Source organism: Camelina sativa, chromosome 5, assembly GCF_030686135.1.
Source record: "Camelina sativa cultivar CO46 ecotype springtype chromosome 5, ASM3068613v1".
In the NCBI taxonomy this organism is placed as follows: domain Eukaryota; kingdom Viridiplantae; phylum Streptophyta; class Magnoliopsida; order Brassicales; family Brassicaceae; genus Camelina; species Camelina sativa.
This window is the reverse complement of record NC_141884.1, coordinates 5026409-5045486: the sequence shown is the minus strand read 5'-3', so window position 1 is coordinate 5045486 and position 19078 is coordinate 5026409. Positions and strand designations below refer to the sequence as shown.

The 19078-nt window shown below is 38.3% G+C and overlaps 2 protein-coding genes and 4 pseudogenes across 5 annotated transcripts; 4 read left to right on the top strand and 2 right to left on the bottom strand.

Moving 5' to 3' along the window:
* Positions 1-91: 91 nt before the first annotated feature.
* LOC104785575 (protein SCAR2) lies at positions 92-6526 on the bottom strand. Its single transcript, XM_010510815.2, has 9 exons — positions 5884-6526; positions 5525-5688; positions 5301-5424; positions 5083-5212; positions 4711-4772; positions 1149-4590; positions 981-1067; positions 667-774; positions 92-444 (listed from the first exon to the last, which is right to left on the bottom strand). The coding sequence occupies exons 1-9, from the start codon at positions 6036-6038 to the stop codon at positions 391-393; spliced, it is 4326 nt and encodes a 1441-aa protein (XP_010509117.1). The 5' UTR covers positions 6039-6526; the 3' UTR covers positions 92-390.
* On the top strand, positions 6482-8996 carry LOC104785572 (uncharacterized). 2 transcript variants are annotated; one of them, XM_010510813.3, is made up of 8 exons: positions 6482-6646; positions 6805-7104; positions 7340-7490; positions 7579-7732; positions 7802-7882; positions 8103-8210; positions 8316-8585; positions 8668-8996. In XM_010510813.3, exons 2-8 carry the CDS (start codon positions 6813-6815, stop codon positions 8761-8763), a joined length of 1152 nt encoding a protein of 383 aa, XP_010509115.1. In that variant the 5' UTR covers positions 6482-6646; positions 6805-6812; the 3' UTR covers positions 8764-8996. The 2 variants fall into 2 exon arrangements, with proteins under 2 accessions (XP_010509115.1, XP_010509116.1); XM_010510814.3 differs by lacking the exon at positions 6482-6646 and having other exon boundaries at positions 6651-7104.
* Positions 8997-9646: 650 nt separating this feature from the next.
* On the top strand, positions 9647-11985 carry LOC104785573 (uncharacterized; annotated as a pseudogene). Its single transcript, XR_015598340.1, has 8 exons — positions 9647-9773; positions 9986-10288; positions 10521-10668; positions 10749-10902; positions 10972-11052; positions 11230-11353; positions 11432-11676; positions 11752-11985. The product of XR_015598340.1 is annotated as an uncharacterized LOC104785573 (transcript).
* Positions 11986-12838: 853 nt separating this feature from the next.
* LOC104788913 (putative F-box protein At5g41500 pseudogene) lies at positions 12839-14111 on the top strand (annotated as a pseudogene).
* A 497-nt stretch (positions 14112-14608) lies between these two features.
* On the bottom strand, positions 14609-16159 carry LOC104785571 (pentatricopeptide repeat-containing protein At2g38420, mitochondrial pseudogene; annotated as a pseudogene). The gene has a single exon (XR_015598359.1). The product of XR_015598359.1 is annotated as a pentatricopeptide repeat-containing protein At2g38420, mitochondrial pseudogene (transcript).
* Positions 16160-16339: 180 nt separating this feature from the next.
* On the top strand, positions 16340-17800 carry LOC109132549 (putative F-box protein At5g41510 pseudogene; annotated as a pseudogene).
* The last annotated feature ends 1278 nt before the right edge of the window (positions 17801-19078 follow it).

The window sequence follows — 19078 nt, the reverse complement described above, 5'->3', positions numbered from 1 at the left end:
CAAATGGATTCTCATTTAGGTTAGTAATTTGTACAAGAGAATATGGTTCCAATACACAAACATAAACTATGATTGACAACACATTACAGGGTACTAAAAAGAATGTTCTATTGAGGAAAAAGAATATAAGAAAATTAAAAAAAACCCATACAGTTTTTGTAACACTAATGTAAATTCCGGAATTTACTTACAACATACACGCACAAACCTATAAAACAGTATACAATATACATACATATATGATATATAAGCGATGATAGTACTGTATTTTTGATGTTAATATGTCCGAAATAGAAATTGTATAACCTACCTGAGACTCTAAAGCGCTTGCGCACTCATCGTGGAACAAGAACGGACACAACGTAAAAGCCAAACGATCATGGATTTAAGTTAAGAGTCACTCCAACTATCTGAATCTTCGTCCTCGTCGCTTCCAGCCATTGCCTGCACCAGTGTCATAGAGAGTTAGGATGTGTGTGCAATAAGTTATTTGGTTTATGATCAGGCTAATAACTCAATGTTTCCACTTTAGAAACTGCTTTGGGATCCAATGTGGGACTACATGATGTCTCTAGGATTAGTAAGAAGAACCATAAAAAGGAACAAAGAAAAAACTGGAAAACGTTTACTATATTTTAAAAGGAAGCTGAAGAGAGAGTAACAGACCTGTCGTATTGTGTTTGCTTTCTCTAAGATTGCAGCTACCCTTATATTCGTTTTAGGACCAGTTTGGATGCTTGGTCGTGTAGCTGCTGCAGGCTTCAGATTGACGGACTGCATAAGACAAAACAGGGTCAAAAACCTCCAAAATCTCAGATTCTGTTAACAAGATTAGATATTGCATTTGGGATTTTACATGATCGATATAGAACCATTTAGACGTAGTGCATTAGCCGGAGGTGAAAGATACAAATCACCACAATGTACTACAAATAAAGAGGAAGAAAAGGATGGTGTAACAGTAACAACAATGTTGCTACCTTATTTCGAATTTGCGCGAGCAACGAATCTTTGTCATCTTGCTTTGATTTAATTGGTGGGTGGACCATCTCAGAGACTTTCTTCATCTGCAAAATCATCAGAACAAGCGATTAGAGTCAAAGTTTTTAGTATAGGCATGGTATTTGCAGACTGGATGTAATTGTTACCGTGCGTCGGTCATGAGCTGCAACGGCGTCAACAAGCGGACTTCTTGGCCGAGGAAGCCGAACCGTAGGGATCACTTCTGGCTTATCTGTGTCCAAGGTAGGTGCAACAGAGAACGCGTTGACAGGCCACATAGCATCTCCCACTGCACCAGGAATTATCTTCTGAACTGACGTGTTTGATGGTTCTGCTGTATCTGCATTTGAAGTATCAGGAACCCAATTACTCTCATCTTCTATCTTTGTTGATTGAGTTGGTGTCAGGGATTTTGTTTCAGGACAATGGTGATCATCGGTTGAGCTTTGTGACACAATCACATCTGTATCGTCCTTCAAATCTGCCGATAGATCTTGAGGCAGCTGCAGTGACGGCTCTTGCGAATAAACGACATCTGTATCGTCCTTGAGATCTTCGTATTTTGCCGATAGATCCTGAGGCTGCTGCAATGACGGCTCTTGTGAATAAACGAGCTCGTGGTTCTGAACTGCTTGATCAGCCAAAAGATTGTTCACTTCAGAACCAAAATCCTCTATACACCCCTGATTAAGCATTGTAGGGAGCTCAGAACTGTCATATTGACTATTCAAACCAGCGCCAATGGTTGGGATCTGAATGGATGATTGCACCGGCTTGTCTGATGCATTGTTCACAAACCCACCAGGAAGTTGTTCTGATTCGTCACTTCCTAATGATACAGACTCTAGTGATTTAGACCCAATTTGAACGTCCAAGCTAGAACCAGTGGGTGGTGCCGCTGATGGAACAGAAGTACTGGTTTCGACTGATTCCCCCATGAAGGTAGGAAAAGAATGTGGAACTGATTCCCCCATGAAGGTAGGGAAAGTATGTGGAACCTTTCCAATACGCCATTGCATAGGAGGAAGGGGTGGCAACGGTGGCATGTCCTCCTGATTGGGTGGAGTAGTCTCAGGGATGAAGCCAAAGCTAGGAAAAGTAGGATCCAGATTCAATTCTTGGTTAGGTCTGTTCAATTCTATACCTGCTGATTGTGGTACAAACTCTAAACCTCCGAAAACATTTGACTGCAGAAATTCCTCATCTGGAACTGTATGGCTTGCACAAGGTGTTTGCTCTCTAACTGTCTGCTCGAGAGCCTCACTCTCTATGAGGTTCAGATTATTCACTGGCGAGGAATCAACACAATTATCAACAAGAATGCTCTCACCAGGATAACTGGTTTCTGTGTCTCTGTCCCTTTGATCCTGAGATGGCTTGGGACTTATAGATTCACAACTTGCCAGGTCATTGTTGTCTAGGGAAGTATTCAGACCCTCTGAGGACACTTCCAGTGGGCTTTTCTCTATTTTTATCTCTGACTCTAGTTTTTCGTCTGCGGGTAGTGTCCCATCAGACTCTACAACTGTGTCTTGGCAAATCTCTCCAGCTTCAGAAGACGATCGATAAGTATTAGTCGAGATCCAAGGCAGAGAACCATTCAAACTAGTAGATGACAGGCTAACGGCATGGTTAACACCACCACTGGAAGTGTCACTGTCATTATCAGACACATCAAGCTCAGTGTTCGGGACAATGTCTGTAGTTGCATTGTCCAGCCCTGAAAGGTCATGAAAACCTTCATCAGAGATATGTTCATCGCTCTTGCTACAAGTAGATGAAGAATCTCCCACCAATTTCTCTCCTCCCGAGTTAAAATCAGAAGTCAGCTTACTATTGACTTCGGCAGGCATGGAGATTCCATTCTCTAGTGTGTCTTCATGGGACTCTGAAACAGATACATCAGCCGTGTTGCCAAATGCACGTTCATTGGAGATCTCAGCAACTGAATTTTGAGAACCAACATCAGCAACTGAAGTTTGAGAACTGACGTCGACAACTGAATTTTGAGAATCAATGTCGTCAACTACATTAGTCACTGTCACGCAATCAGTTTCATCACCCAGAGCATCTTTTAAATGAATTTCATCTACTGTACTTGGACCACAGACTTTATCGGGCATATCAGGTAAAACTTCCATCCCCATCCCAGCTGAGCAAGGTGACAGCTTCCCTGCTAGGCTACTACCATCACGGCCTTCAGGATCGCTGCCTGAGTTTGCTACAACTTTAGAACAAGCAACTGTAGAGTTTGTCTCAATATCATTATCACCGCTAGGTAACTGTTCACCTGTTTGAATATCAACAAAAACTTGAGGACTAGCGCCTGAATTTACTAAATTTGAAGAACAATCAACCATATCGTTCTTCTCAATGGTAGTATAGCATCTGCTTCCTTCAGAAGTTGAACTAATTGACGAAGATTCAGAAGGGAAGTTAGAGTTTTTAGCATCATAAGATGCACGAGATCTTGAAGAATCAGCTGGATCCACCTTGCTTCCATCATTGCCTCCGTTAATTAGATCAAGACTATCAAGTTCTGGAGAAGTTCCAATGTCTACTGGTGCTAACGATTGAACAGTCAGTGGACATGATTCATCATTCTGAGAGACTGGCCCTGGACTTGAACATGTATCATTCGATTTTAATGATGCCTGGCCATCTACATTGCTTCTACTAACTGATTCCTGAACATTATAATCATTAGACACTTTGCTGGCTTCAGGGGTTCCATGGGATATGGAGTCAACCAGCTCACTCTTAAAACTAGAAGTAGAAGGTAAACATCCAGAAAGTTTCTCTCCATCAGACTGATCATCAATGGATACGCTTGCAGTGTCCGAATAAGAATAACTAGTGCTCCGTTTCCCAAATGAGCTTCTCCCATTTTCTGACACAGGTGTGTTTCCATTTGAATGAAAAAATGAAAATTGAGGTGGGTCATCCATCCTCTCTTCATCTGCATCAGAAAATGTATGATGGTTCCCATCCTTCAAAGCATCTGATCTATTCTTAGTTCTACACTCATCGTCTGTTTCTGTTTCCAACTCCATGGTCGCTGGTGCGTCAACATAATTGTCAGCATCACTGGTCAAATCTTCAGAATAACTCCTCTGTTGAAATAATCCTGGCTTCTCGTTCAAATTAGTTTGTGAGTCCTTTGTAAAAGTTGTACCAGGGACTTCACTGTAAGAAGTAGATTCAGGCACTGTCTCTATATCTTTTTCAATCAAACCCCCATTTAAGTTACCATTTGCCACATTTTCCTGCTCACTTGGTAATGAGACCTCTGCGCTGCTTCCTCCGTGAGACTTCTCCATAGCATCCACCATACTGATTTCAGGTATATCGGTTACTATATCTCTACTACTATCCATATTCCATGTCAACAATCCGGGGTTTTGGGTGATTATTTCATAACTTATTTTACTATCTACACGTGTCTGCACAAATTTCTCCATGTAGCTTTCCCCTGATTTTGAAATAAGGGTACACCCATCTAGCTTTCTAGTTTTCAACTTCACAACGCGCGCTGGATCTGAATGATGATGAGTCTCTAAATGCTCCTCCAAAAACAATTCATGCAATCTGTGCCAGTTGAATGATTTGAAGCAGCCATTGTCACTCAACAGTCATATACCAAATTACCAATATGGAAACTTAGAGAATTATAACAAACATACAATACATAAAATAGATAATACTCACTTGGCATGTGATGATAGTGCATTTTCAGGTGTTCCTCCATTCCTCCATTGAGATGCTCTTCTCTACAAGAGATAAGAAGGAACAACTATGAGAAGTACAAAGAAGAAGATATAATTACACATTCAAAACACCATGAGCATAAGCATCCTCTTTGGACCTGTCTAAACTTAATGGTACGCTAAGACAAGAACATAGAAAAAATCCTACTTTTCAGAAAATCTACCATGTAACAGAAACCAAAATAAACCCAAGAAGGCTAAGTTCCTTTTTTCCTACTTCTACAGCCTAACTAAAAAGTAGGTTTTCTTTACTATGTAACAGAAAAGTAGACAAGAACATATAAGAAGCTGCCTCGTTCAGCAGTACAACTACCTTTGCTTTCTGTGATTTCTTCTCTTTCTGAATATTATCCCATGATTCTTCATATGAAGACGTTTCGAGCCTAACAAATGATGGATCGGTGTAGCGTTTCAAGCATGCTCCAGCTCCCGAGATATCAAATCTAATCAAACCAATCAAAACACGTTACATCCTCAGCTCTCACAAACTACTAGAGAATAAATACTATAAGAAAAAAAAGTAAATCATACTTGTCCAAAAGAAATAGCCTTGGAGGACCTCTGCATTCCTCATAAGAATCCATAACACAACGGGGTAAGTCACCACGTGTAACCACACTCTGTTCCAACTGTAGATTCGGATGCCATTCCACACCTGAAAAATAGAGTCATAGAGTCATCTTAAACTAATCCAACATCATAGCAACCTGACCAGATCATGAATGTTCATATATAGCAACACCAATTTATCTAACCTTTATTAGAGAAAAAAGGTGAATGATCGGTCTGACATAGTAATGCTTTCTCTATAGAAGGGAACTCTGCTTCCAGTTGCTGTACACGAGCCATTAGACCATGGCTTCTAGAAGCAGTTGCCATTACTTCTTCGTGCAAGTCATGAAACATCTCAGCAGCAAACCTTACATCACAAATTAAAGTCAATTCCATCAAAAAAATCAAAACTTTTTCTCACTTCCAAAGCTAAATCTAGATTCGTCAAGCTCTCAGATTGATAAAAATTGCAGCTTTAGAACTCGTGGGTCAAGAACAATAGATTCCAAAAATTCCGAATTTGCAGCGATTTGAAGTCAATTACAGATTAGAGAAAACTTACTCGGCGAGATCACCGAGTTGACGCAATATACCAACGAGACCAGCCATGGCGACACCTTCAAGCAGAGCTTCGGGGTCATCTTTATCAGCAGATTGGTACAGATCCGGATCTGCTAATCCGTACTCGTTACGAGACTGGTACCTCGTCAACGGCATTGTTTGAGCTTTCCTGATCAGGCAACTTTGTTTCAATTTCAAAAAAAGGGAAAAACTTTACAAAGGAAGAAAGAAACTAGAAAAGCTCCTCCTCCTCTGTCTTCATTGAAGTAGTGACCGACCACATTAGATATGTGACGACATCACTAGCTGGAAAAAACTAAAAAACGGATTTTCTGTGGTTTCGAGACGGCGGATATAGGTAGGGGCAAAGAAAGAGAGAGAGAGAGAGAGAGAGTGAAAAAAAACTCAACGCTTAAAGACTTTCTTTAGAAAAACAAATTGAGAAATTGCCTAAAAATACATTTTTTTTTCCTTTTTTCACTAAGCTTAAAATACTTAAAAATTGTTACTTTACACAAAATTCGTATCAAAACCAAACCTTTGTTTCAATAAAACCTGCATTTAAAGACCAGAGGCCCCTCGGGAACCTGATTTTTCCAGCGCAAGCTTGAGTTTTGGGTTATGGACTCATAATTGACTTGTCCAATTGCGATCCTTATCGAAACAAAACACAATATAAATTGTCACCGATGAGTTAATTTTAAAGTTCACTGTTACTTACTTCTCTCTGTAGGAACATGAAAAGGCGTTGAGTCGACTAAAGGGTATAATTCGCCTTCTCACCTTCCCACCTTAGAATTCTCTGTCCTTAAATATATATCTCTTACCTCGTCACTCCTTTGGATATATTCTGAGCTCCAAGTTCAAGTTTTTTTCTTTTTCTTGAATTCGTTTTTTGTTTTTTTTTTTGGGTGAATTTCAGGTTTAAACATGTCTTATATTCCACCACATAAGAGGCATCTGAAGGATCCAACCAAACCTGCCCCTGTTCCAGATTCTCTTGTTGCAAAATTCAAGAAAAACCTCAGCTTTAACAGTAGCAGTGATAAATGCAACCGGATAGTCTATTCAGGAGATTCGATTTCCAAATGGTTTCTTGTTGGTTCAAATGGAATTGAGGATGAGGTTCCTTCTTATGTTAAGTTTGTGCCCTTGTCCTCAGATGTCGAGTGCAGAAAAGGAGAAAAGCCTTCGGTACTGATGCTCAACAATCTCCAAAACGGTAAGGATCTGCGTTTGTTAGTGTTGTAATAGTTAAAAAAGGTGTAAGCTTTATGCAGACTTTTTTGTGTCTTGACGCAGTATTTGGACTTTGGTTATGTGTTGGACAATACAAACATCATCTAGTTGTGACTACTTTGTTGGTGTTATGATCTTTCTAGTCAAAAGAAGATGCACTGTGTATTTTTTTAACTGTGTTTTTATATGTTAATGTTATGTGAATATGAATATTGTAGAGAGTGAAGAGAAAAAAGAACAGTGGCTGTTAGTAGCAGAGAAGGTTGAGGAGGATCTTGTGTTGGCATATGAGCGAGCTAAGACAAAAATGGAGGAGCATCATCATGTATTGAGATTGGTTGCTCGGTTTGGTAAAATTTTCTTCTATGGGTAAGCGATTCAGCTTCTGATCTGACATCTGTTTGTTTTACAGAACCTCTTTGTATGTCTTCTTCTAACTTTTACAACATATAACCAGGCATCAAGGTGGTCCTGTGGGTGAATGTTCGCTGAAAAACTCTAAGACGTTCTCTACAGATGTCCCAACGTCTTACTTACAACACATTAAGTCTGAGGTTGTACCAAGCCATGGATTCTCTTTTGACTTAGAAAAGGAAACATACACTGTGAAGGTACGTGTTTGGATATGTCCCTTTGATGTCATTTGAATGTATTTGATTGTGTTTGGCTTCTATTTTCAGGTATCGCATCATACTTGTCCGAATGCAACCATCAACTGCAAATGTACCCTCAAGGAAGATGGACGGCTCAGTATGTACAAGGCAAGTTTCGAGTTCTTTCTGTATGTGATTAGAATTAGAGTAAAATCTCTTCTTTATTCCTTAATGATCCAACAAGAACAACACATAAAAACAAGAATCAAAGATAAAAGCCATGTTCTCTCCATATAATTCATCTTATCATTGGTATTAACTTGATACATGCCAGATTTTTACCTAACTGTCTTTGAACTTTGAGTTTTTTGCTGTTGTTGTTGCACAGGCCGAGCTTAATCCGGTAAGGCATATGGTTGTTGATGTGTCATGCATTGACAAGAATCTCGACATGAGACTGATGCTCAGTGCTAAAAGGAAAATGACGTCTCTTACAGTGAGTTGAATTTTGGTAATATATTATATATATATATATATATATATATATCTGGATAAACGCCTCTTTTAGACTTAGGTTGGGTGATCTTTCTATGATGGGCAGGATAAAGAGATAAGCAACATTAAAGCACTACTGGGTTCAGCGACTGTTGATCCAAATGTGAAAGGCGGTTTAAGGTGGCCTTTCGGTAAAGCTTCATCTGAGGATGGATACAGAGTATTTGAAGCTTGTCACGTTAGAGCTACTATTTACAAAAGCCAAACTCAAAGGCTTAGGGTAAGAGAGACTGACAGATTCAATGAGAGGATTGGAACAGGGGAGATCAAGAGGGAGATTACACTGATACTTAAAGACCTAAACTCTAAGTTACAGGTAAATTACTGCGCTCTTGTATTTTTGAAACTCTTTTTGGAAGTGTAAGGCTTGTAATGAATAATACACTTGCTGTCTGCAGGAGCAGAACATTGAGAAAAGTTGTGTTTTGGAAATGCTTCGTGGTACTCTTGGTTCTATATGGGACTTCTTGCAGTGCGATGCCTATCTTACATGATAAAGGACCATATGATGTTGCTCGTTCTATTGGGGTTGTCTTTTTTACTTCCTGACGTGTGTTGGTTCGTTTTATTGGGTTTCTCTTTTACTTTCTGCTGTGTGTTGGTACGATAATGTTTTGGGTTTAGGGTTTGAACTTATGTCAAGTTTCATGTATCTGAACTTGGTATCTATAAACAGTAAACCACATTTTGGTTATGAATGTGACCTTGAGATTTGGAATACGACCAAGATTGAGATTCGTGGAGCAAGTTCTGAATACGGGAGCTGATATCTATATAATACTATTGTATTAGTTGAGAGAAGTGAGAAAGATGAAGAAGTTTGTTAAAATATTATGAAAGGTTTTAGTTTGAAAGAAATGAGAAAACAGTGTAGAAATTAGCTGCTTAACTTAACCGTCTCAAACAATGTTTTCTAAAAACAGTAAGCCACATTTCAACCTTTCTAACTTGATTCGTATTCTACATAATTATTTGAAGTTAATCTCGTTAAAAGTTTTAGAGGTACTATATATCTACCAATAACCGGAGTATCAAGCTTAGGGTCAAGATTCTATGAGAGGAGAGGTTTGGAACAGGGGGAAATCCAGAGGGATGTGACTTTGATTCTTCAAGACATCATACTTCAAGATTTCAAAAATAAGAATAATAATTAATAGGTAGGGGCGAAGAGAGAGAGAAAGAGAGAGAGACTTTTTTAGGAAAAACAATTGAGAAATTGCCTAAAAATACAATTTTTTTTCCTTTTTTCACTAAGCTTAAAATACTTAAAAATTGTTACTTTTTCACAAAATTCGTATCAAACTTTGCTTCAATAACACCTGCATTTAAAGACCAGAGGCCCCTCGGGAACCTGATTTTTCCAGCGCAGGCTTGAGTTTTGAGTTATGGACTCATAACTGACATGTCCAATTGTGATCCTTATCGAAACAAAACACAATCTTGAAGTTCACTGTTACTTACTTCTCTCTGTAGGAACATGAAAAGGCGTTGAGTCGACTAAAGGGTATAATTCGCCTTCTCACCTTCCCACCTTAGAATTCTCTGTCCTTAAATATATATCTCTTACCTCGTCACTCCTTTGGATATATTCTGTCGTCCTTTTCTATATTTTTGCTGTAAGATATATGTTCCTCTCTGACTCTCTCTGAGCTCAAAGTTGAAGGCTTTTTTTTTTTTTTCTTGAATTCGTTTTTTTTTTTTTGGGGTGAGTTTCAGGTTTAAACATGTCTTATATTCCACCACACAAGAGGCATTTGAAGGATCCAACCAAACCTGCCCCTGTTCCAGATTCTCTTGTCACAAAATCCAAGCAAAACCTCAGCTTTAACAGTAGCACTGATACATGCAACCGGATAGTCTATTCAGGAGATTCGATTTTCAAATGGTTTCTTGTTGGTTCAAATGGAATTGAGGATGAGGTTCCTTCGTATGTTAAGTTTGTGCCCTTGTCCTCAGATTCTGTCGTGTGCAAAAAAGGAGAAAAGCCTTCGGTACTGATACTCAACAATCTCCAAAACGGTAAGGAACTGTGTTTGTTAGTGTTGTAATCGTTAGAGAGATGTAACCTTTATGCAGACTTTTTTTGTGTCTTAACGCAGTATTTGGACTTTGGTTATGTGTTGACAAATACAGACATCATCTAGTTTTGACTACTTTGTTAGTGTTATGATCTTTCTAGTCAAAAGAAGGATGCATTGTGTATATTTAACTGTGTTTATATGTTTATATTAAGTGAACATGAATCTTGTAGAGAGTGAAGAAAAGAAAGAACAGTGGCTGTTGGTAGCAGAGAAGGTTGAGGAGGATCTTGTGTTGGCATATGAGCGAGCTAAGACTAAAATGGAGGAGCATCATGTATTGAGATTGGTTGCTCGGTTTGGTAAAAATTTCTTCTATGGGTAAGCTTCTGATCTGACATCTTTTTGCTTACAGAACCTCTTTGTATTTCTTCTTCTAAACTCTTACATCATATAACCAGGCATCAAGGTAGTCCTGTGAGTGAATCTTCGCTGAAAAACATTAAGACGTTCTCTACAGATGTCCCAGCGTCTTACTTACAACACATTAAGTCTGAAGCTGTACCAAGCCTTGGATTGTTTTTTGACTTGGTAAAGGAAACATACATTGTGAAGGTACGTGTTTGGATCTGTCCCTTTGATGTCATTTGAATGTGTTTGATTGTGTTTGGCTTCTACTTTCAGGTATCACACTATACTCGTCCCAATGCAACCATCAACTGCAGATGTAGCCTCAAGGAAAATGGACGGCTCAGTATGTACAAGGCAAGTTTCGAGTTCTTTGTGTATGTCATAAGAATTATAGTAAAATCTCTTCATTATTCGTCAATGATCCATATAATTCACCTTATCGTTGATATGAACTTGATATATGCCAGATTTTTACCTTATTTGGCTTTGAACATCTTACATTGAACTTTGAGTTTTTTTGCTGTTGCACAGGCCGAGCGTAATCCTGTAAGGCATATGGTTATTGATGTGTCATGCATTGACAAGAATCTCGACATGAGACTGATGCTCACTGCTAAAAGGAAAATGACGTCTCTTACAGTGAGTTGAATTTTTGGTAATATATATCTTTCTTGATAAAACGCCTCTTTTAGACTTAGGCTGGGTTGGTTATCTTTCTACTGATGGATTAAAGCACTATTGGATTCAGCGACTGTTGATCCAAATGTGAAAGGCGGTTTAAGGTGGCCATTAGGTAAAGCTTCATCCGAGGATGGATACAAAGTATTTGAAGCTTGTTACGTTAGAGCTACTATCTACAGAAACCAAACTCTAAGGCTTAAGGTAAGAGAGACTGATAGATTCAATGAGAGGATTGGAACAGGGGAGATCAAGAGGGAGGTTACCCTGATACTTAAAGACCTAAACTTCAAGTTACAGGTAAAATTATTGCGCTCTTTTTGAAACTCTTTTTGGAAGTGTAAGGCTTACAATGAATACACTTGCTGTCTGCAGGAGCAGAACATTGAGAAAAGTTGCGTTTTGGAAATGCTTCGTGGTACTCTTGGTTCTATATGGGACTTCTTGCAGTGCGATGCCTATCTTATATGATAAAGGACCATATGATGTTGCTCGTTCTATTGGGGTTGTCTTCTTTACTTCCTGATGTGTGTTGGTTCGTTTTATTGGGTTTCTCTTTTACTTTCTGCTGTGTGTTGGTACGATAATGTTTTGGGTTTAGGGTTTGAATTTATGTTAAGTTTCATGTATCTGAACTTGGTATCTAAAAACACTAAACCACATTTTGGTTATGAATGGTTTTAGTTTGAAAGAAATGAGAAAACAGAGTAGAAATTAGCTGTTTAACTTAACCGACTCGAACAATGTTTTCTAAAAATAGTAAACCACATTTCAACCTTTCTATCTTGATTCGTCTTCTACATAATTATTTGAAGTTTGTCTCGTTAGAGTCTTAGCGGTACTATCTACCAATAACCGGAGTATCAAGCTTAGGGTCAAAGAGACCAACAGATTCTATGAGAGGAGAGGTTTGGATCAGGGGGAAATCCAGAGGGATGTGACTTTGATTCTTCAAGATTTCACAAATAATACTCCTTTTGTCCCACAAAGATTGATGTTTTGGATATTTTTTTGTTCCACAAAAATTGATGTTTTGTAAACTTCAAGAACTAATCATTGTTTTTTAAAAATGTGTAAACATCAATCTTTTAGGGAGAGAGGGAGTAGTACACATTATAACGTACATGTAAAATTATTGCCTTTTGCATTTTTTTAAACACGGTTGGAGTTATGGAAATGCTTGGAACCATATGCCTGTCTGTCTTACATGATCGATACTGAACCATATGCATTCATGGCGTGTGCAAAGTGCAATACAAGTCGTTTAACTTAAACCGACTCTATAGTGATCTTTCTAAACAGAGTAAACGACACCTAAAGGCTGACTAGATTCTGTAGCCCACGCTAGGCCCAACTTTATTTAGGGTTTTTTATATATCTTCTTCAATATATATGTGTAGTGTATACTTTTATGTTTTTCCCTTTACATTCAAAAATACACATTTGGTTGCTATTTGAAACAATGACGACTATCTCCAATCTTCCAAGGGATTTGATGGAGGAGATTATTAATAGGCTTCCCATGAAATCTCTGAAAGCTGTGAGATTAACTTGCAAAAGTTGGAACAATCTATCCCAATGTGAGAGCTTTAAGAAAATGCACATTGGTAAATCAACAAGCAAAGGGGAGTCAATGATGATCGTGGTGCAGCCTCACAGTATTTATTTAATGAGCGGTGTGGTTGACGTTGATCCATGTATAGAGCTTAAAGGTAAACTTAGTTTCCTTAACAAGCAAGTTAGTATATCCGGAATTGACCACTATGAGGGTCTATTGTTATGCTTCTTGAAAGACGTTACTAGGATTGTGGTTTGGAATCCGTATTTGGGGCAAACAAGGTGGATCAAACTTAGAAATTCTCACCTTCTACAAGGATATTTCAATTATACTCTCGGATACGAGGATGAGGAATCTTGTCGTAGCCTTAAATTGTTGAGGTTTGTAGATTATTATCACAGAGGGCCCCAAGAGCAATTTTTTTGGTATGAAATGTACGATTTTGATACTGGTTTATGGACAACTCTTGACGTCGCGCAATACTGGAGAATACATTGTTCACACCGTAGCGTTTCTCTTAAGGGAAACAGCTACTGGTGTGCTAAAGAAAGGAGCTCAGAAGGTTTTGTTACGGATCACATAATCTGTTTTGATTTTACAAGAGAGAGATTTGGGCCGCTTCTGCCTCTGCCATCTTGCGTTAAGGATCACAAATATGTATGTGTGACTTTATCTTGTGTTAAAGAAGAGAAGATTGCAGCTATAATTCAGCACCAAAATTATTCATATGATTCTGTGTCTGAGATATGGATTACAACTAAGATCGAGGCCGAAATGGTGTCGTGGAGCAAGTTCTTGAGAATTAATACGGAGCTTAAGATAAATTTTCCAGCTTATTTCTTCATTGACGAGGAGAAGAAAGTCTTCATGTATCTTGGTAGAAGGTATAAATCTGTTGACATATATCCCACAACATATATTGACATCATTGGAGAGGCTGGATACTTAAACAATTTGGTTCTCGGAGTACCTGCAGAACAAAACCGTTGGGAAAGTATGTGCTCTTATGTTTCAAGTTTGGTCCAAATCAAGAAACTTGCAAGAGGCAAAAGGATAGAACAAAGTAGTTTAGAAAAGCGTCGATTTGATCAAAACATGTTGAGACTTGCTGAAATAGAAAAGCTAATGAAGAAGCAATCTAGATATTAATAGGACGAGGCACAAAAGGAGAGGGGAAATCAAGAGGTAGGTTACCCTGATACTTAAAAGACCTAAACTCTTAAGTTACAGGTAAAATTATTGCGCTCCTGTATTTTTGGAACTCTTTTGGGAGTTAAAGGCTTATAATGATTACACTAGCTGTCTGCAGGAGCAGAACACTGAGAAAAGTTGTGTTTTGGTAACGCTTCGTGGTACTCTTGGGATCTATATGGGACGTCTTGCAGTGCGATGCCTATTTTACATGATAAAGTTGTGTTGGTTCGTTTTATTGGGTTTCTCTTTTACTTTCTGCTGTGTGTTGGTACGATAATGGTTCATGTATGTGAACTTGGCATCTAAACGACTCAATGCATCTATTGAAGCTTCCTTTCGCTTAAACAAAATGACTCAATGCGTACTGGCTTTCTTTTACTTAAAGGTCTCATCGTAATCTAAGCAGGACAATACACAGTCAAGTTTGATGAATGTGTCAAATTTGTATACACATTAGTAGTGTAAAGAACAAATATAATCTAGTTCCAATATTTGAGTTAAATAATATTTGTAAGATTTCTCTTTTGCTTCGAACATGTAGTTTTGAACTCTTCTCAAATCATTGCACAAACAAACTAATTTCCCTTCTTTTAAGTTCTAACCTGATCAGACACCATCAATTTTACAACTATAAAAAGAGTTGATCCATAGCGCTTACACCAGGTGTGCTAAAAGTTCAACTGCTAAGCCTTTATCACATAACCTGCTAACGACTTCCTCAGTTCTTGAACTCTTAACAAACACGTTAATGTTAAACGCTTCCTCCAAAAAACCTAGAGCAGAAACAACATCGTCTACCTCAATAAATGCACTAATCATAATATCATACGTGTGGCTGTTCCGGTTAACTCCATTCGTCTCCATCTCTTTCCATAGAGTCTTAGCTCGACTCAGATCCCTGGCCTTAACCAATCCCTTAATCAATATATTATAAGTAATCACATTAGCCTCAGAACCTAGCTTATTCATCGAATACATTATCTTTAAGGCGCCTTCTATATCATTCTGCTTGCATAAGCCATTAATATACACATTATAGGTATAAACATCAGGAGACAAACCCAACAAGAGCAACTCATCAAAAAACTTGTCTGCTTTCGAGTACTCCTCATCTGCAATCACACCTTGCAACAAGACTGTGTAACAAACAATATCAGGCTCGATTCTGTCACATTTCATCTGATTCAGCACACTCACAACTTCTTTACCCCTTCCTCCTTCAACCAAGAACCTCATAACAACTGTATAATCCCGCAAACTTGGTAAAAACCGAGTCTTTCTCAAATCTTCCAAGTATCCAAGAACATCGAAACATGAAGCATCCTTGTGTTTACATACAGAACTCAACAACCGAGAGTATAACCTCGGATCAACAATAACACAATCAACACTCATGTACCTCACTAACTCAGTAGCAGAATCAACCTCACCTATTCCACATAAAGCATCAATCAAAATCCTCAAACTAGATTCCTCTAACCTCACACCCATCTTACTAGCTTTCACCAAAACCTCAGGAACCAATTCAAGACTCTCTCTTTTCCTCACAAGAACCAAAAGCAAAGCATTGAGCGTATAAGCAGAAGGCACACACCTGAAATTAGGGATCTTGAAGAAAACATCAACCGCTTCTTCGATTCTTCCATTGAAACCATAAGCAGAGATGACATCTCTGAAAATGGATTCAGGTGTATCAAACTTCTCAGAGACTTCAATATGATTGAGAACAGATGCGATGTTGTCAAGCTGAGAGGTTTTAGCTAAGGTTTTGATAACAAATCTGTAAGCTTTAGGAGATGGCTCACAGTTATGGAGTCTGAATGAGCTTACGAGTGTTCGTATAAAACCACCACCGACACCGTCGTCCTCTGAATCTGTGATTAGACTGCTTCTTAGCTCTTCCATTGCATATTTCTGCTTGAGATTCTCGTTCCATTTGGTTTTGAAAGAGGAATGAGGAAATTTTCGATATTTTCTCAAGAAATTGGACATTCGATGCCATGATGATGATCTTGCCATTTTCTTCAATTCGACATTGGAAGAAGAAGAAGAAGACATGATGTTATATATTTAAAGCCCATGGAAAGCCCACGATTGGCCCAACTTCGTTTAGGTTTTTTTTTTTTTTTTTTTTTTTACTATTTATACATTATTATTAGACTTTCCCTTGGCCACAAGAAATCAGAAGTTGATTATATCTAGGGTTTTGATTTGAAGGGTGAAACAATGACAAAGATGATCTCCGATCTTCCAATGGATTTGATAAAGGAGATTATATGTAGGCTTCCCATGAAATCTGTGAAAGCTGCGAGATTAACTTGCAAAACTTGGAATGATTTATCCAAAAGTGAGATCGGCAAAGTAACAAGACCAACAAGAGAAGGGGAGACTATGATGATCGCGGTGATGCATCGTCACAAACTTTATCTAATGAGCGGATTCTTCGACGGCGTTGATACATCTATAGAGCAGAGAGGTAGACTTAAGTTTGTCTATCACGTCAACATATATCGAGTCTACCACTATGAGGGTTTATTGTTATGCATCATGAAAGACGTTACTAGGATTGTGGTTTGGAATCCGTATTTGGGGCAAACAAGGTGTATCAAACTCAGATATTATTACTTTCCACCAATAGGTGACATGTTCAATTATTCTCTCGGATACGAGGAGGATAAAGAACTTTGTCGTCACTTCAAAGTCTTGAGGTTTGTAGATTTTTTTCACAGAGAGCCAGAAGAGCAATTTTTTTGGTATGAGATGTACGATTTTGATACTGGTTTATGGACAACTCTTGACGTCGCTCCACACTGGAGAATATATTGTTCAAGCGGTAGCGTTTCTCTTAAGGGAAACAGTTACTGGTGTGCTAAAGGAAGGAGCTCAGAAGGTTTTGTTAGGGATCACATAATCTGTTTTGATTTTACAAGAGAGAGATTTGGGCCGCTTCTGCCTCTGCCATCTTGCGTTATTAGGGATCGTAAATATGCATATGTGAATTTATCTTGTGTTAAAGAAGAGAAGATTGCAGCTTTATTTCGGCATGAATATGCTTCTAAGTTTGAGATATGGATTACAACTAAGATTGAAGTCGAAACGGTGTCGTGGAGCAAGTTCTTGAGAATTGTACGAAGGTTTGGATAACTTTTCCAGACTGTTTCTTCATTGACGAGGAGAAGAAAGTCTTCGTGTGTGTTAGTAGTGACTATATTGACATCATTGGAGAGGCTGGATACTTAAAAAAATTGGATTCTGGATTACCTGTACGAAACCACTGTTTGCCACACGTGAATTCTTATGTTCCAAGTTTGGTCCAGATCAAGAAACTTTCACGTGCGGACAAAAGGATTGAACAAAGTAGTATAGAAAAGCGTCGGTTTGATCAAAAGATGTTGAGACTTGCTGAAATTGAAAAGCTAATGAAGACAAGGCACAAAGGAAGATTCGGTCAGTATTTTACTATAAGCTAAATGTACATTTTTATGTGTACTTGTATCTTATATACTTTCTATTGGAAGTGAGACTTAATTAATATGGCGAATACAGTAGTGATATGGCAGGAGCAGAACATTGAGTGCTGTGTAAGTTTTAGAAACGCTTGCAACGTGGTGGTGTTGTCGGGTTTCTTTTATACTTTCTACTGTGTTATCCAACAATAATGTTTTTTTGTTTTGTTTTTTTTTGTGTTGTGATGAAGGATTGAACTCGTGTGTGACAAAAAGAAATCAGAAGTTGTGTTTTGTTACCAGTAATTTCATGTATGTGGTGAAGGTCTTTGCTACTTTTAAAAACCTGTTTTGTTCATTTTGACTCCTTTTTTTTGGTTTAAAATTACATCTGTTTATCATTTTTCCACAATTGAGACCAACTGGTATACTGAAACGGTGCTATACAAAAGTGAAAGCTTTGCGAAGATGCACATTAGTAAAGTAACAAGTAAAGGGGAGTCAATGATGATCGTGGTGAAGCCTCACAATATTTATTTAATGAGCGGCGTGGTTGACGTTGATCCATGTATAGAGCTCAAAGGTAAACATAGTTTCCTTAACAATTAAGTCAGTATATCCCGAATTCGCCACTATGAGGATTTATTGTTATGCTTCTTGAAAGACGTTAAAAGGATTGTGGTTTGGAATCCGTATCGGGGCCAAACAAGGGGGGGCCAAACAAGGTTGATCAAACTCAGACCTTAGCTCTTCCATTGCATGTTTCTGCTTGAGATTCTCGTTCCATTTGGTTTTGAAAGACGAATGAGGAAATTTTCGATATTTTCTCAAGAAATTGGACATTCGATGCCATGATGATGATCTTACCATTTTCTTCAATTTGACATTGCAAAAAACTGAAAGAAGAAAGAAGACATGATGTTATATATTTAAAGCCAATGGAAAGCCCACGAGTGGCCCAACTTCGTTTATGTACTAGATTAGGACCCGCCTGATGTGCGGGTTTGGAGTTTTTTAAATTAAATTAAATTTAACAAAAAAATATAAAGTAAATATTTTTAGTAAGTAAAAACTATCTATACAAGTAAATAGATATGCCGAGGTATCTAAGTGATATTTGGTGTATAAGATTTGATTATGTGGTTGAGACTATTAATCACGTTTCCTTTGAATGCTTTCGCTCGTGTGAAGTTTGAGATTTATCTCCGACTCCGGTCTCGTCATAGGGTTTTGCCATATGAGTTGGTGTACTCAAATTTGGATTTTGGTTTTTTGGAGGGATGCCTCTCAACAGGGTGATCCTGATCAACTTCTTCAATTACCATGAATTTTATGGACAATCTGGAAGGTCATAAATAAAAACGTTTTTCAAGGTCTAGAGATCGAGGCGAATGATATAATTGCTCAGGCTTTGGGCGATAAGTTAGCCTGGGAAGAGGTGCTCTCTTTTACGGTGGTCATGTCAGCTCCATCTCCGTCTTCGGATGTCCAGGTTTCTTCACCT

Coding starts and splice junctions, on each gene's coding strand:
- LOC104785575 (XM_010510815.2), bottom strand. CDS start 6,038: ATGCCGTTGACGAGGTACCAGTCTCGTAACGAGTACGGATTAGCAGAT. Junction 5,213..5,300: donor AGGCTATTTCTTTTGGACAA/GTATGATTTACT, acceptor TGGTTTGATTAG/ATTTGATATCTCGGGAGCTG. Junction 775..980: donor TCGCGCAAATTCGAAATAAG/GTAGCAACATTG, acceptor TGTCTTATGCAG/TCCGTCAATCTGAAGCCTGC.
- LOC104785572 (XM_010510813.3), top strand. CDS start 6,813: ATGTCTTATATTCCACCACATAAGAGGCATCTGAAGGATCCAACCAAA. Junction 7,733..7,801: donor AGGAAACATACACTGTGAAG/GTACGTGTTTGG, acceptor TTCTATTTTCAG/GTATCGCATCATACTTGTCC. Junction 7,883..8,102: donor GACGGCTCAGTATGTACAAG/GCAAGTTTCGAG, acceptor GTTGTTGCACAG/GCCGAGCTTAATCCGGTAAG.